Source organism: Pseudochaenichthys georgianus, chromosome 7, assembly GCF_902827115.2.
Source record: "Pseudochaenichthys georgianus chromosome 7, fPseGeo1.2, whole genome shotgun sequence".
NCBI classification, from domain to species: Eukaryota; Metazoa; Chordata; class Actinopteri; order Perciformes; family Channichthyidae; genus Pseudochaenichthys; species Pseudochaenichthys georgianus.
In genome coordinates this window covers 12,727,626-12,745,851 of record NC_047509.1, presented here as the reverse complement: position 1 = coordinate 12,745,851, position 18,226 = coordinate 12,727,626, and the positions used below count along the sequence as shown (strand labels likewise).

At 45.4% G+C, this 18,226-nt stretch overlaps 1 protein-coding gene across 2 annotated transcripts; it reads right to left on the bottom strand.

Annotated features, from left to right (window-relative positions):
• Position 1: 1 nt before the first annotated feature.
• Positions 2–17,449, bottom strand: LOC117449485 (genetic suppressor element 1). Of its 2 annotated transcripts, none has more exons than XM_034087195.2 (3): positions 17,120–17,449; positions 1,940–3,684; positions 2–1,679 (listed from the first exon to the last, which is right to left on the bottom strand). In XM_034087195.2, the coding sequence occupies exons 2-3, from the start codon at positions 3,524–3,526 to the stop codon at positions 1,215–1,217; spliced, it is 2,052 nt and encodes a 683-aa protein (XP_033943086.1). In that variant the 5' UTR covers positions 3,527–3,684; positions 17,120–17,449; the 3' UTR covers positions 2–1,214. The 2 variants fall into 2 exon arrangements, with proteins under 2 accessions (XP_033943086.1, XP_033943087.1); XM_034087196.2 differs by lacking the exon at positions 17,120–17,449 and adding an exon at positions 6,959–7,192.
• Between the last annotated feature and the right edge of the window lie 777 nt (positions 17,450–18,226).

Genomic DNA, 18,226 nt, shown 5'->3' with positions numbered 1-18,226 from the left:
ATCTATAAAGCTTTTTTTCCTTTATTTCTAGCGAACATCATATAACAGATTCACAATTTTTAAAAATATACATTTTTGTAGGTATAACATTTAAAAAGAAAATCCACAGGTAAGGTTTTTTTTAAATAAAAAAAACAAAAACTAAAGTGAGAGAGTGTGCTGAATCAGAGGAGATACCCGTATCTGAGTTTAAAATACTTTCATCATTTTCCCTGCCTTCAAACAAATACAGTACATAAAAAAATGAAATGGGAACAGAAGCGTACAATACACAGGGGTCAAGAGTGTTCACAAAGCATCATGTTCCAACTTGTTACTAGCACCATTACTCGTCAGCCATACTGCACTTCCTACTCTTTCCATCATTCTGTTTTTAATGGAAAAACACCATGAGTGTCGAGGCGATGTGGCACAGACCTGTCTGTGTGGGCGGGATTGTCTGTTACGCAGTTTTCATTAGTGTTCTCCCTCTCTCAGAGAAAATGTTAAGAACATATTGGAGGGTAATGCCTTGAAGAACAATCATTTGTTTTAAATGACACCCAGTGATGAGAATAAAAAAAAGGCTATAAGTTGCTCATACATTCACATTGCCTGCCCCGGCCGACATGTAGACATCGGCTCAGCTGCAAGACAATTAAAGAAACAAAAAATGCATCGCGAAATCGACAAAGAGATTGCATTAAATCTGTTTAGCATATGTACTGTATTTAACATCTGCAATATAATATATATAGTCAACCTTTGTTCATATATATCTGCACTTCTTCAATAGCGTTTACTTTCATAACACTGATTGGAAGTCAATACCCTGCAGAACACACTGTCATTAAGTAGGTGTGTGCGACAACCATTACAAAAACAGTGAACACAGACAAGTGCTTGATTGTCTCACTAAATGTCTTCAGTGTCTGTAAGGAGCCATCTAGGGATCCTTCTGCTGCTGCTCCTTTTAGGGGTGTGCTAAGTAATGTTGAGGGGAAGAAAGGGAAGGATAGGAAAGGAGGGTGCAACAAGGACCAGACTAGGGTGGGGGTTAATATTTTGGGCAGCAGAGTGGACACCCGTAAATTGCGTTTTTTTTTGTATTCCTTCCCTGCAACCCTACCTTGAGGTCTCTCCATTGTCTTCTTGGTGGGTGCAACAGAGACTAGGAGGGTGTGTATGTGCTTATGTGTGTGTGTGTAAGTATGCATATATGCATTTCCAAGTTTCTACTGCCACTTCATTAGCTTGGAACCATGAGGTAAATCCATGAGGCTTTCATCAGTGCCGGTTGAGGGTAGGGTATCCGGGGCAGACCAGCGCCGTTTTCGCGGACGTTGCTGCTCCTGAGCAGGGGGGACTGCAGCCAGCGCCCGCCGAGGGGCCGGTGCAGCAGGAGGTGGGTGGTGAGGGAGAGGGGGAGGGGGAGGTGGAGGTGGCATCTCCTCCCTGTGCAAGCTGCTGGGATCTCCTGCAGCCCTTGGGGGGAGTTGCGTGCGATGGGCCCTGGAGCCAGTACGCGTGCGTGTCCGGTGGGTTTGGGTGGGGGTGGGGGTGAGAGCCAGGCAGACATCGCCTTCCATGAGCTGGCGACAGGGCAGGCCGTACAGCTGTGAGGTTCTCTGCGGGCAGCAAGAAGACCAGCCTCGGTCCTGTACAAAGAACGGATACTCCACCAAGACCTTCAGTAGCTCCTACACAAAAGCACAACAATGTTATACACTCAACGAAGAGGGATTCAATGTATGTAATCAGAAAGTTAATAACACCTCAATGTGACTTTGGTGTGCAATAAGGTGTGTTAGGAATTCGATTAAAGATGGGTAATCTACAGCCTCAACTGCACTACATTAACAATCATCTTTCCATGCAGTTTTTTTATGAAATTCTTTCTGATTGTGCTGGTAAGAACATATCTGCTACTCAAATGAAGATATTTTAGGATAACGCTGACCTGAGTGTTGCGGTCTGTGAGGTGGACCTGCAGGTGACTGAAGCCCTGTGTGCTGCTGGGGGAAATCAGCAGCACAGTGCAGGTGCTGAGGTGAAACTCGGGGGAGGTATCTGCGCTCCTCAGGAAGTCTTCGGTCCGCAGCTCCTCCACCTGCTTCAACCGGCCGCTGGCCAACTCGATCAGAGAACCCTTGGTGAAGTGAGGTAGGAGCGCAGGGGGTGGGGAAGGGCGAGGGGTCGGGGGCGAGGTGTGAGCATGAGAAGGAGATAACTCTCTCCCTCTTTCTCTATCCCTTCGTCTCTCGCGCTCAGTGTCTCTTTCTTGGTCATGTTGAAGGTGCTTTTCTTTGTCTTTGCCTCGCTCCCTGTCCCTTTGTAGGAGTTTTTCTCTGTCTCTTTCTAGGTCTCTGTCCCGGTCTCTTGGTGACCTGTCATGGCTGTTATGCAGACCCAGGGGGGAGTGAGGGGAGTTCCTTACACTGTGCTGCCTGGGTACTGCCTCCCTGTGCAGGTTGTACAGAGCGGTTCCTGAGGGGCTGTAGAGCGGGTAGGGCTGGACCTGAGGGCTGGGGTGGCCCACCGATCCTAAGGAGTAGTAGATCTGGGCCTCAGCTGGTGTGACCCCTAGGGAGTCCAGGAGACTCCCTCTACCTGCCCTGGGGACTGGTCCCAGGGGATGGGGACTGGAGGAGAGTAAGCTGGTCTTAACTATCCCATGTGTATGTCTGTCCTGCAGTGAGGAATGTGTCTCAGGGCCCTCCTGAGCTAGAGAGTCTGACAAATAAGGCCCTCCAGTATGGACACGGGATGTTAGATCCTCCTGCTGTCTCCGTCCACCGTTGGTATGGGAGCTGTGTGGACCCATGTCCAGCCTGGCTCTGCTGCTCTCGTTCCCATACTCTCCTGAGAGCAGAGACCTGGAGGTTGAGGCAGTCCTGCTGCCAGGCCCCTCTAGGCCATTGAGCCTCTTGCCCAGGTATCTATGTCTGGCTTCAGTATAACTTGGATCTTGAGGGTAGAGAGAGTGCTGGCTGAACAAGTAAGAGGGGGAGAAGAGAGGGGAGCTGTTGTCCCGCCGGCCACTGTTGATGTAGGACCAAATCTCTCTAGAATCGGCTGGGTAGGGAGTCTTGAAGGAGGAGGCGGCAGAAGAAGATGGGGAAGGTGGCAAGGAGAGGGGGCCTTCCCCTCTGAGCCACCTGGAGTGGTGGGGCAAGGCTGAGGAGAGAGGATCATCTCTCCAAGCGGGAGACCCTGAGCCCCTCCTCTCTCCAATCTGCCCTGGGAAAAGGGGGAGGGAGATGGAGGGAGAGTAGCCCAGATGCCATGGTAGGGGCAGGGGGAGGCCTGGTGCTGGAGCAGGAAGGGGTGGAGGAGTATGTAGGAGATGGGGGCTCGGGTTGATCAGAGCTCGCTCCCTGTCGCTAGCCTCCCTGCCCCCCTCCCCTCCCCCTGTGCTGGACCGACTCCGGAGCGGCACAGGGGGTTTAAACTCGTCCAGAGGGGTGTTGTGTTCGGACGATCCTTGTCGAGATTCCCTTTTTTTGGGAGGGAGGCACTCTTTGCCGCGGTCGGGGCTGGGATTCATGGGTGCGCTCCAGCGGCACTGGGGGCCCCCTGTGTGTGGGTGTAGGTTAGGTCACATGGGCCTCACGGGAGAATGAGGGGGGCAGACAGAGAGGGACGCTGCTACACAGCATCACTGTCAGATCACTGTTGATTCTTTCCGATTGAAGCGCCACTCACCTAGAGAGAGGATGAGAGTGGACAGAAACGGAGATAGAGAAGGTAAAAGGGAGGAAGGGGACAGAAAAAAAGACAGATTTAGTGAGGACGCAGAGCAATCTGCCAGGTCCTGGCGTCAGTTGTGGTTAAGACCCAGCTGTCAGTCCAGTCAGACATGCAAACAAACATTCAGCGGCATCAGACAGATGGCCAGAAATCAGCTATTGACTCTCTTTTATGAACTTCTTTAAGAAGGTTAGAAACTAGCTTTCTGATAGCTGTCGCTAATTAGTCATTACCTATGAGCACTGCGGTGGGACTGGAACTACCCAGCTTACTCGTTTCATTCAAACACATTACTCCCACATGTGGACTAAAAATATATTTTGCAGCCAATGAAGTTCAGAGGCAGCACAGTGTGTGTGTGTAGAACAAAACCACACACACACACACACACACACACACACACACACACACACACACACACACACACACACACACACACACACACACACACACACACACACACACACACACACACACACACACACACACACACACACACACACACACACACACACACACACACACACACACACACACACAGCGCTCACAGCAGGAGAGTTTTCATCTCTGACTCTCAGGGGATGATTGGAATATGTAGATATGTTTTTTGTACCACTTTCATGAACCACCCCCACGACACCCCCGGGTGTTCTCTGTATTCTTCAGTGTATGAGCTTACTACTAGCACCCCCCACCCCTTCTCTTTCAGACACACACGGACAGCTACAGACACACAAATACTCCCTCAGGCGGCAGTACTTACTCCCCCAGTGATAGGCAAAGCTGGTCACCACCCACCCAAAAGCTGACAAAAACACTGTTGATATTACCAACAGTTGTTGTGGATACAGGATATGTGTCTTTGCATATTAATTGTGTGTCACAGCAGGGGTGTGGAGAAATGTGTGTGATTGCTAGTGTGTGTGCATGCGTGTGTGCCATGCGTGTGTGCATGTGCAATCATTATTATTTTTTTCAAAGAGAAATGTGTGATTGTGTTTGTTTGTTTAGGTCTCTGTGTGCGTGAGTGTTTGTGTTTGAGTCCTCGAATGTGTCAGAGATTTTGCAGCCTTGTTTCATTCAGTGAGAAGTGCGGGGGAGCTCTACTAATTCTTCTCCGAGCGTTTTAAATGAGCTCTTTTGAAGTGATGGTTGCCTCAAGGCCAGCCCAGCTGATCGCCCCGCCACCGCCGCCACCATCCCTGCTCCCGCCGCCGCCGCCACAACACCGCAGAACTGTGCTGCCACTTAGGCCCGCACTCACCCGCAAGTCTGTCTCAACAGCCAACTCCCTGTCGTCTCCCCATCCACCACATTGTCACCATGGCAACTGTGTCCACACACACACACACACACACACACACACACACACACACACACACACACACACACACACACACACACACACACACACACACACACACACACACACACACACACACACACACACACGGTTGGAGAGATTAGATGAGGATACTCCATGGAGAGGCGGGTAAACTGTTGCTCATCAAGTGACTTGGTCCAAAAACAGAATAAGTGTTAGAGTGGAGCAAGCTGTTTGTGCATCTGAGTGTAAAACTGAAAACTGGGTGGTGGTGAGAGGAGGGAGATTTGATTGTCCCAGACACTGACAGGACGATGGTGTTGTAGAAGGTGGGAAATACACGTTACTGTTGTGATGTTAACCTCGAAAGTCCAATTTAGGGGAACTTAGTTGTCAGTTCCCCTGAAAGATAACATGGAACTGTGAGCCAAGAAAACCCAGTGACTTTTAGGGTCAATGAAAACAGCTATTCCTTTAAAAAAAAAAAAACTGCCTTCAGATGGCAGCAGAAATCAGGTGTGCTTTATGTAATGCACATACATATTTATTTTAATCAATATTTTCCTAAAATAATTAATATTTCGTCAAATGATGTGTGATGATCTCATCAAGCTAATACACCAGTTAATATTGTGAGAGTAAAAGCTTGAGAACCTGCACAGTTTAGCATCTATTTGACTAAATAGAAAAAGATAAACGACAAATAAACACATTTTGCCAATACAGATAGATGGCTTAGGTTTTTAAGAACTTATAAAATCCATGCCGATATCTTAAAATAAATGCTTAAGTTAGACACATTATTCAAAATACTAACATTTGACCAACTTATCACTTTAACCCTCTGGAGTCTAAGGGTATTTTCTCGAATTTTTGATGTTTTCTTAAATCCCCTTTTAAATGTATTTCTTCTAACATGGCACCCCATGTGTTAAATATCAAAATGTTCAGGACAATCTCTGGTATTGCTATATATGCAAATGACTCACCTTAGAGCACTGTTTGATGAGATAAGTAGCTCAAAAGCTTAAAATGTTACATCCGATTTTCGGACTCTTGTGAAAACTCTTGTAAAAATGAAAAGCTCTACTCTGTGTTGGCTGCACACGAACACTGCACACAAATCCAGATTTCACACAATACAAAAAACTCGATTTCCATATTTGTCCTCAGATGACCCTGACAGCCTTGTAATTTCGCGGGCCCTTATAAAAAAGGTTGTCAAAATAGACCTAATATAAACTTGCCAAAAAAGTACAAGAAAACAAAGAACACTATTGTGCATGTGGAGGAGTTTGCAGAGATATATATTTGAACAGAATACTCCTACACCGTGGAGAGATGCACGCAGAGAGTTAAGCTGGAGCTACTGTGCTTGTAGAATTTAAATACATGAAAAAATGCAATGTCCTTCCAATTAATACTCCTCTATACTTTTGACTTGCTTTGTGAGCATGATACAATCTAAAAAAAACAAACAATTAAATTGCTTGAAACTGATACAAAATAATTGTTTTTATATTAAATTGTAAAATGCTTACATTCCTGTTCTTGCTCTTAATTCATTTTCAAATTTGTCATGCGTATTTTCACCGCTCAACATCATCCCGCCTTTTTCTCTACATGCATTTCTCAGGAGAACTGTCAAACGTGTCTTTTTACTCTTTGCAGCAAACCCTTAGAAAAACCGGCCTACCAAACATCCCTCTAGTTTTGCATGCCAAATAAAACATCAATTGATAGTTCAGTATGCTAATTAATATATCAATTTTATATATAGCGCTAATTGCCAAACAAAAGCACTCCACAACAGCTCTCTTAATCCAAAAGAACATGTAGAGAGCGTGGGAGCAGGCGGCAGGTTGATGGAGTTGGTTTCTTGTTGTGATGTGATGTGAGACTGACCTTAGAGCAGGCTGAGCAGATGTCCCAGTCTTGGCAGTCATTCATATTCCAATCCTCCCTGGGTCAACCCACTCCTCAGCTCCTCACTGGGCTACACTGCTCCTCCACAGCACTGCCGCCACTCACAACACCCGCAGATATCAGCAGCCTCCAGCTACACACTGCCTCTGATCTCCGATTGAATAACACCAGCAAGCCCACCAAACTGAGGGAAAGAACTGAGTGCCTGCTATCTGTCTCTGTGTCTGCTGTATATGTGACTGTGTGTGTGTGCCAAGAGTGTGTGTGTGTGTGTGTGTGTGTGTGTGTGTGTGTGTGTGTGTGTGTGTGTGTGTGTGCTTGTGTGTGTGTGCTTGTTAGTTTGTGCTTGAGTGTGCAAAGGGCTGAGGAAATGAGTAATATCTAGCAGTGAGAAACATGTCTGCTAGGCAGAGCCACACAGGCAGACCAGTTGCTGCTGCCGCCCACTTGCTTTAATCACTGTGAGACACACACACACACACACACACACACACACACACACACACACACACACACACACACACACACACACACACACACACACACACACACACACACACACACACACACACACACACACACACACACACACACACACACACACACACACACACACACTATATGGGCGAACACAAACCCTCAAGGATGCAGCACATACAGATTATATATTGGGCGGTATATGTTGACTCTATGCCGTCTTGTACTGGTGGAAGGTATGGTTTCCACTTAAGTTTCACCAGGTAATTGTATCCTTTGACATGACAAGTCATTAATAAATCAATTAATAATTCATTCATTCAAATATTAAGCAATATGTCTGAAGACATGTTGGCACATATAAGAGGGGGAAGGATGAAGGGGAGGCAGAAAGACATTTGATAACAGGGAGGCTCATCCCACACACACTCTCAGAGTTAGGCTTTTGCTGCTGCCTCTGACTCAAAACTAAACCTCATATTTATCAAGCACGCACACACACGCACGCGCACGCACACACACACACACACACACACACACACACACACACACACACACACACACACACACACACACACACACACACACACACACACACACACACACACACACACACACACACACACACACACACACACACACACACACACACACACACACACACACACACACACACACACACACACTATACGTATTCTCCTTGTTTTCATCTGGATGTGTGTCCTTTGTTCTCATCAACGCACTTAGAGGTTTATGAATACGTTTTGATTTGACTTAATATGTGTGTTTAACAAGAGCACTGCAGGAGATCTCTGAATGAAATGCCTCAGTGATTCAGGCAGTGCAAGGGAAGTGTGTTGGTATGGCTTATCATGACTGAATTGGAGAGATCAGTGTCGTTCATTCACGGCAACAAATCAGAAACCTGTCTGTACAAAAACCTTTTCAAGAATAATAAACAAGCACACGGTTAGAAATGCAATGCAATGCAAATAACACCGTTGGCTTCTCGTCAAATAACAGGGCCAAACCTCAGTTCAAACAAGCTTATGTTAATTACCAGTGCAGAACTGCAATAAAGGAACAAACATATAAATTGGAGCAGAGGGAGAAATAGGATTTAATGAAGCAATTACATTATTATTGCTGGTGAATTGTAAAAGATCTTTATGTGCTTTGTTTCAAGGCAACTCAACCTTTCAAACAGAACAAAATGCAGACATGCATCAACCAACGTTTTCCTAATGAGATGTTAACCTTGTCTAACATCCCAACCTCAATGGTTTGGTAAGCTAATTGTATTTAGATGTGTGTGCAGACACATCGGCACGAAGGCCGCATTGAAACCCTCTCACAGTGTGTGACAATTGTCAACCAAGTCTCCCGTTGACATTTAGGAGATTATTTGTTCAAACTGAATGTTTCTGTGGTTGTGTGGGCACAAGCGCTGTCTGCTCTAGCAGTATTTGTGTAGGTTCATTATAAATATCAAAGCTGATAGAGTGAAGATGCTGATATTTTAATTTCAGAGCATCTTGGTTTAAATTAAATAATATTGTTAGCCTTTTTCTTTTAATAGAAGGGCCACTACGTGATGAAAAATGAATGGAAAGGTAATGATCATTCAGTCTTGATGAACAAAAGTAACAACAATATACATTATAAGCCGTGAATAGGAACAAATCTGAAAGATGATGTAAAAATATAGAAAAATCCATCTGTTTATGATAACATTAATTCATATTCACTAAACATGATCAAAAAGCCAAGATTGTGTTGTATCTTACTGCTTGGTGAAAGCTTGTTTAGAAACAGGAAATGTACTCTATTAACCTTTATCTGTTTAAATATTTAAAAAAAAGGTAACAGCTAATTTGAATGGAGGGTTTGCAGCATGTCAAAATAATGAGTATATTAAACAAAATGCTCCATGCTTCCAAGCTGACAGATTTTATTTAACAATGTATACTAAATGGTCCCATACAAAATAAAACAAGATACAATCCTACCACAAACAACACCTTTTTTACAAATAAAATGTAAACTGAAGTTAGTGAGAAATTACAATTTGTATATTATAAGCACATTAGGGTAATACATAAAATGAAGTGAAGCAAATCAAATCATGACATCTCTGCCACGTAGTCAGCATTAAGTTAAAACAAAATGTGATTGTACAATTTACATAAATTGTGTATTCAGTGCTTGATATACATTTAGATGTACTAATCAGTCATAATGAAAGAGGAGAAAAGAGAACAAGGACTGAGATATACAAATGACTATTATGCTCTACTCGTGCAGCACACTTTGATATTAAGCATCATCGAACATGCATACACGCAGAAGGGCCAACATTAACATGAATACAAAACGCACAGTAGAGTCCCACTGAGACATTAGGTGCAGTCTTTCTCCATCTAATGCTTGCTGTTCCTGTCTGTCTCTCTCTAGCTGTGCACTATTTCATCTGCCCATCACACACACACACACACACACACACACACACACACACACACACACACACACACACACACACACACACACACACACACACACACACACACACACACACACACACACACACACACACACACACACACACACACACACACACACACACACACACACACACACACACACACACACACACACACACACACCACACACACACACACACACACACACACACACACACACACACACACACACACACACACACACACACTGTATACATAACTTCAGGGGACATTACATTGACTTACATGCATTTCCTGGAGACTTATCCTAACCTTAACCATAACCAACACATGCCTAACCCTTACCCTAACCCTTAACCTTACCCTAACCAAGTCTTCACCCTAAAATGAATGATTCCCTTTATGGGGACCTCCAATTTGTCCCCATAAAGGAGGCGAGTCCCCACACGTGACTGTGTAAACAGATTTAGGTCCCCACAAGTATAGTAATGCTAGGACACACACACACACACACACACACACACACACACACACACACACACACACACACACACACACACACACACACACACACACACACACACACACACACACACACACACACACACACACACACACACACACACACACACACACACACACACACACACACACACACACACACACACACACACACACACACACACACACACACACACACACACACACACACACACACACACACACACACACACATGCACTCACAGGGTCAGGCTTAGACAAGAAAGGTCAGAAGAGTCACACTACACCCAACACATCATAGTGGTGGAAGTGTTAAGTAGCAAAAGGCGTCCACAGGTGAGACTTTAGAGACTGGATTTACTTCCCTCTCCTCGTCACTTTCTATTGAACACAAGACATGTTTTGCTACTTTATGATTTATTTTTTCTGCAAACAAAACACCATACTGCTTCTTTTATTTGTGTCCCTTCCTCATGCGTAGCCTCGTGTGGGGTGTCTGATCACGTTTCAGGCTGAGTGGGGGATCTATGATGGACGTCTGATGCAGCAGAAATTTGTTGCTGAATGTAACAGATCTGAACAGAGGGGAGAGTAGAGGAGAGTGTGGGGGGGGGGGGGTGTAGAGGACACACTAGATACAGATAGATAGATGGAAAGTTGGAGTGACGGCGGGAGTTGGTGGGGGGGAGGAGGGGAGTACTACTAGCCGTGTGTGGTGGCTTACTCCACAAGGAGCCGAGTTAAGCTGATAAAAGGACCGGGTGATACGGGCGATAGCTTATTGGGCAAAAGGCCAGGTCAGCCTTCAGGGCCATGACCCATTCTTCAACAGGATGAGCCAGCAGCTCTGCACTCATTCTAAGATTGACTCCATGTGGGAAATGTGCTCACTCTTGACACACTTGCACACATTGCCGTCGCACAAATTGTTGAGGAATAAGACAAACAGGGTGTGCCATGGGTGCAGCAAACACAATTGAATATAACTTTCTGGAAAGCAGAGTTGTAAACAGAGTGTGCTGAATATTGCCGGAAAAGAGCTGATTGGAGGAGAGTAGAACAGTGTGAGTGGTGCAGACTAGAGGGTGACGCCTGTAATGTATTGCTGGGTTAATCCTGGTACAGCCTAAGGAAGGCTTAGTATAGTTCTGGGAGGAAATCCCCCTGTGTAGTGGTACCGGCCATTAGCTCCTTGTGTATAAATAGGGCAGCCATGGCTCCTTAAGCTGGCTTTTACGCAATATCAGTTAAAAATATGACTTGACTAATTACATGCAGGTCAGCCAGTCAGCAGAAGCAAAACAAAAATGCCTCCTCCTCGTTCTCCTCTTCCTCTGACCATGGCAGACTGCTGCAGTGTCTCTCTGCTACACAAACACATACACCTCCTGCACATGCAAGCATGCATGCAAAGGTCAAAAGGGAACAAATGGAACAGTTCAGAAGTATTCTGCAAACCTTGTGGCTGACATTTTCTAAGGCGGGTGTCATGTTGTTGTCATTCAATGACATTTAAGTGTCTACTGATGGGAGTTTCATTTCTGCACTTTTCCACCGTCTCAATCTGATGCAGGATCTGCACCAGCTACATTGTTAACCACAAGGACATGGCTTTGGTTCAATTTGTTGGACTCATATGAATCACAAACACTCTTAAATAACTATCAAATGGTCACAAAGCTATGTCAAGTTATTCTCATTCATGCATTCTTGCTGCTCACTTATTATTTAGTTTTTCAACTTTTTACATGCTCAACTTCACTGGCTCACAGGTAGCAGTCGCTCTCACTAGTTTGTGACATGATTATCTCAACTCGGAGCCCTTGATGCGAGTAGTACTCTCACGCTATGAGATCCGTCGCTTCCAAGGGGGGTTGAGAGAAGAGGAGAGGGGAAACGGAGAGAGAGGAAGAGAGAGCGGGACTTGGAGACGGACACATTCTGACGGGTGTAGAAACACTGTGTGTGAAAGAGGAGAGAGATTACTTTTCATTCCAAAGATCTGTTGTGTTGGCTTTGTCCCCTGGCGACTGACCGTCAAACTGGGTTGTTGTTTTGTTGCTTCTCAGTTTATCAGCAAAATGTCAGCAAGCTGTAAGCAAACATAGTGATGACTTCTCCACTGAGAGAGCATGGCCAGGTCTCCTGTGAGAATCTCAAATGCCATTCATTTACAGAGCCACTGTCTAGACTCGTTTCAGCCATACTGTCTGCAGTACCTTTATCACTGCTGGCTTTCAAGGCAACATTGCTATACACTGCCATTATTGCTTCTGCTCTACAACCCCTCCTACACCAAACCTGCTGCCGAGCCACACACAGTCACAGCCATTTACTCAACACACGGCTCATGCTGTTTGTTATCGAGGGTGCTGTCAATGATATTGAAGTAGGATTCAGTGGGCTAAATGCTTGTTTTCAAAATCAAAATAGGGAGAGTCCCTCTTGAGAGAAAACCTTTATCACACAGCCTTTTCATAATTTCTGCTAATAACCACAAAAAAAGCAGTGAAATTAAATTAGAGAAAGATGTTTCGCTGAGTGGTTTAAATGTTACGAGTGATACAAAAAAGAATTGAATCGGGAAGGATTGCAGGGAAAGGAATACACATGTACTTCAGGACAGGCTTTCAGGACACTATTGATGCGACAGGATGTCTCAGATGTTACACTTTCAGTGCAGTGATACCAAATCTGATACGGTGCAATATCTTCTTTTTGTGCACGTTGAGTCCGTCCGTATGAAGGATGAGATGAACTGATGGGCTACAGCAGGCAGAGAGGGCGTGGGTGTAAGTGGTGGGTGGTAAGGCTAAAAGGTCATTGACCCTTATTGTAGATAAAGCGTGGAGGAGGAGGAGGAGGAGGACATACTGCGTGATCATACACAAAGGTTGCGGAACAGGGCTAAAGAAAACGATCTGTAGGAACACAAACAGCCAAGAAACAGCTCATATAACTGACAGATTGCGTACGCTCACACACTCACGCACATTTATAAGCATACGCACATTCTTTTCACCCATAACTGGGTCTGAATGTAAATGCATCCAACTCCCTCTCGTGGGACAACCTCATCGACAGGTGTGTCTGTCACCTTTAAGTAGTCTGGCATGGTGTCAACTGTATTCAAACACCTGCCTCTGTTTGGGATTATTTATTACACTCCTGGCTCCTCAGCTGAGCTCCCAAGCCAATTCCCATCAACTGTGAGAGTGCTGATCTGGGAACAGCTGACAAGAAGGTCCCCTTTACTGATGGAGAAAGGCCTTAAACCCAGGACTAACTCACGATCAGCATGTACCATGGGGGGGTTTGTGCATTATGTTGAAACTGTCAAATGTGTCACGGGTGTAGAGCCATATATTCCTGTGTTGACACATTGCAGATACACATTGCTTGATCGTCAGTTCACTTTAGAAATACTTAAATAATGTGAGCTTCACCTTTTTTTATATATATTAATAAAGAAGTTAAGTCCAAGAGTATATTAGGGCAGTACAGTTTTTAGAATTGCCTTTGAACAGCAAAAAGGACTCTTTTTTCTTTTTTGGAGGGGATGATATTCACGAGGATATGCAAGTATGTGTTTGCCTTTAGGTGTGGTTTTGAGTGACAGAGTGAGTGATTATTCATCACACACCCCTGATGAGTGTTTCCCTGCTATCTGAGAGCCTAAAGAGGAACAGGGTGAGAGAGAAAATGCATTCAAAAATAAGGTTATGTAAGGTTATGTAGTCTCCAAGGCTTAGCATGCTGCGCCCACAAAGAGTTTCAAGGGGTGAAACATCTTCTCAGAGAAACGCAAGTAACATACAGCGATAAAACACACACACACACACACACACACACACACACACACACACACACGCACACACACACACACACGCACGCACGCACGCACGCACGCACGCACGCACGCACGCACGCACGCACGCACGCACGCACGCACGCACGCACGCACGCACGCACACACACACACACACACACACACACACACACACACACACACACACACACACACACACACACTGTAGTCTCAGTGTGAATGTATACTTGACTCTAAGTTATGTGTTCAGGTCCTCCACCACTCTCTGTCTTTCCCTTTCACTCTACTGGCTGGCTGTTTGAGAGCACACACTCAATGTGGGGGAGAGTGCTCGAGTAGAGTATATGACTGTCAACAAAAGGTGCACAGGGATTGAGTTGTGACATTTCCCCACAGTGGCCGTGTGTGTGTGTGTGTGTGTGTGTGTGTGTGTGTGTGTGTGTGTGTGTGTGTGTGTGTGTGTGTGTGTGTGTGTGTGTGTGTGTGTGTGTGTGTGTGTGTGTGTGTCAGTATGGTGCTGTAGGTGGAGAGACACAGCAGGGCGGGAAGGAGCGCTGTGATAATGACAGGCCATGCATTATATAACATGCATATTGCATTAGGAGAAGATATTTTAGGTCCAGATATTGAGTATTTATAAGTCGCTTTTTCTATGTGGGTGATCAGCACTATGCTCTCTCTAAGTGGTAAGATGTGTGTTTGTGTAGAAATGTTCTGAAATGTGCTAATTTTTGTGGTTTCTTTCGAGGAGTGTGTGGGTGTAAGTAAACTAAGTGTATTATGTGTTTGTAAGTAGGGGGCATGAATGTTTTGAGATTTCTTTCATAGCTATCTAAATATCAAAACAAGTATGTGGGAATGTTGGCACATTTGTGTACAATGCGCATGAGGGTGTCTTTATTGCAAGCTCCCACTCATTATCACTTTTAGACTTCAGAGAGATCCACTTGAAAGGGGTGCCTTCTCCTTGTCGGGCGCAAACCTCGTAAGTCCCGGTTTTGATGAAAAAACACACACTCCTCTCTGGGCTGAACAAGTTTTATGAAGCCACTCTGGCACAAGGTTATGGTCCTATAGGATGTGTTGTGTGGAGTCACAAAAGTGAGGCACAGCAGATACAGTCTCCGTGTGCCACTGCCTCCTCTGTGCGCCTCGCTCCATGCATGAGTGTGCCCCTGTAAAAATAGACCTCTTAAAGGGCCAGCAGCCACTCAACCTTCTCCAACAAGAGGCCTGTTCTGCTCTTCAGGGTGACAGTACTCTAAGAAACATGGGATGGGAGGGCATGCAATATATTTCATTCAGCCTACGGAGACAAGTTGTATTTCTGTTTCCCACTTGATGTTGAAATGGATGGAGAAACATACTATCATTCAGTTTCTCTTTATCATCGTTCCATTATTCATGAGAGCACTTCTCTGGTACATAGCGAGGGTCATATAAACAAAGGTTTGTATTAGTCCATTCTGTAAAATTAAAAGAGATCTGGGTTTTGAGGCCACCTGAGTACAGCTAGAGCCCCACCTTGTGCACTAAAAACGGACATTTCTCATATCAATCTCTCAGTGACATAAGACTTCCTGTACACTCCAAATGGCCGTCCTTGTAATTGAAATAAGTGAATTAAGTCTGAGGGGAGAAATGTTGTACGTCTCGCTTGAAAGACTGAGAACTGTTTGAACCTGTGAAATGTTCCTATATGCAGCATATGGGGTATCACTGCAGCAGAAGTACAGCGCCTGCTGTTTCAGAAATAGATATACAGAAATCATAATCATGCACACGCCGTAGTATTTTTCCATCGAGAATGGCGAGAAATCAGCAGGGCCCTGAACATAGCTGTGTTCCCCACAGAGGCATGCAGAAACGACACATTTAGTCCTTGACTGAGCGGTGTTGTAAAGTTGTTAAAAATGAAAGGGGACGTTGGAAGTTTTTTCAGTGCATGTTCTCTCACGTACCCTGTGCCCTGGTTGAATAAGGAGTTGGGCTTCAGATGCCTGATGCTCCTGCACACCTGTCTTTAATTGCATGAGATCTTCCCCAGATTTCCCCCCAACATCTGCACCTCCTATTTTCTCTCTCCTCCTCCTTCTTTCCAAATGTTCCCTGGCTCGACTAACCCCACCCTCCCCAATTTCATATCAGTCCCTCTCAGTTTAAGCGGTCTCCTCCAGGGCCCCTGGCTATCTCTGGACCAGGGCTATTTAAGCCCACTGCTCTAATTTTGAAAGTCCTGATCTGCCGTCATGCTGAGTGATGAACCTCCACCTCTCCCTAGCTCTCTTTCTGTCTGTCTCCGTCTTTTTCACACGCTCCTTGTCTCTGGATATGTCACACTCTCCCTCTTGTTCACACTCTCTCTGTCATACCCATCCACGCGCACAAACACCCCCACACACAGGTGCCGTCTTACATGAGCGTATACCTCACGCTCATTCATACACACATAAACATCAACGTATACCCATTTTGGATGACATGTACCTACAGAAACTCCTGCACCTGCTTCATCAGAGCATTCAAACAAACACAGCTCAGTGTGTTCATCCCTTCATTCAAAGTTACTAACACATCTGCGCACGCAAACACACACACACACACACACACACACACACACACACACACACACACACACACACACACACACACACACACACACACACACACACACACACACACGCACGCGCGCACACACACACACACACACACACACACACACACACACACACACACACACACACACACACACACACACACACACACACACACACACACACACACACACACACACACACACACACACACACACACACACACACACACAGAGGAGGAAGCAGTGTGGTCACATACCTCACTGGGTGCCTTTGGGTAGCAGGTAGCAGAGAGTTTACTCATTGGATCAGGCGGCAGCAGGCACGTTGGAATATCCAGTTTTAAGACTGCGAGTCTCTTCCTCCTCTCTACTGCTCAGCCTTCCCTCCCTTCATCCTATTCCTGCCTCTCCTCCTTCTCACTCTCTAAACGCCTCTTTACTCTCTCTCCCTCTATCTCCCTGCGAGTGTGCTCTCTTTCTCTCTCCCCAGCTCGCTTGATCTCTCCAACTCCCTCCCTCCTCCTCTCTTGCTCTAAGTGACACACACCTTCTATCTCACCCTTACAACTTCAATCTGCACTCATCCCTCTGAGTAAGACTCTCTGACACACAGTGACACTTGATAACTTTTTTCTTTCCCCTGCCTAATATTCTCTCTCTCTCTCCCTCTCTCTCTCTCTCTCTCTCTCTCTCTCTCTCTCTCTCTCTCTCTCTCTCTCTCTCTCTCTCTCCTCTCTCTCTCTCTCTGGCAGTGTATAATTAGACAGAGCTCAGTGGTAATACAGTCAGGCTCATTGTGGAAGCCTTAGCATTGCTGCTCATGTTTGGCTGATAGCCCAGCGGCTTCACTCATTAACCTCCCTCGAGCTGCAGAATGGACCAGCCCACGGCTCGTGCTATTTGCTGCAACACCTCAGCTTCTTAGCCCATCAGCCAATCGCAGCCCAAAGGGATGATGGGAAAGGTGTATTTCCCGAGAACACATTTACTGTAGCTGAGAGAGCTAAGGATAATTACAAAGTTTAGACATGTTCAGGCAGATGATGCGCTACACCAGCTGGTCAAACCTGACACATTGAGGACTGTATCACCGTCATAAGGAGTCATTTATCTGTTTTGCTTAATCACTTGGTCATGATCTGCGTGCAGTGGCATCATGTGCTTTTTCGTTCAAGCATGAAACCACAAAAGACCACTCACAGGGTATTGTGAAACCGTTGTGAGGTATGAGAATGTCCTGTCTGTGTTTATGTGGCAATAAGTCATATGCTTTTACTATACTGCATGCCCCAGTTCCCATCACATGACCTGGTATAAACTCTGTGGAGAGGTTTGAGTTACTGGCATTACATTTTTGACTATTA

Bases quoted from the DNA above. Each gene is read 5' to 3' on its own strand.
- LOC117449485 (XM_034087195.2), bottom strand. From the start codon at position 3,526: ATGAATCCCAGCCCCGACCGCGGCAAAGAGTGCCTCCCTCCCAAAAAA. The intron at 1,680-1,939 runs GTCAGCGTTATC...GCTTTTGTGTAG, and splicing joins TCACAGACCGCAACACTCAG to GAGCTACTGAAGGTCTTGGT.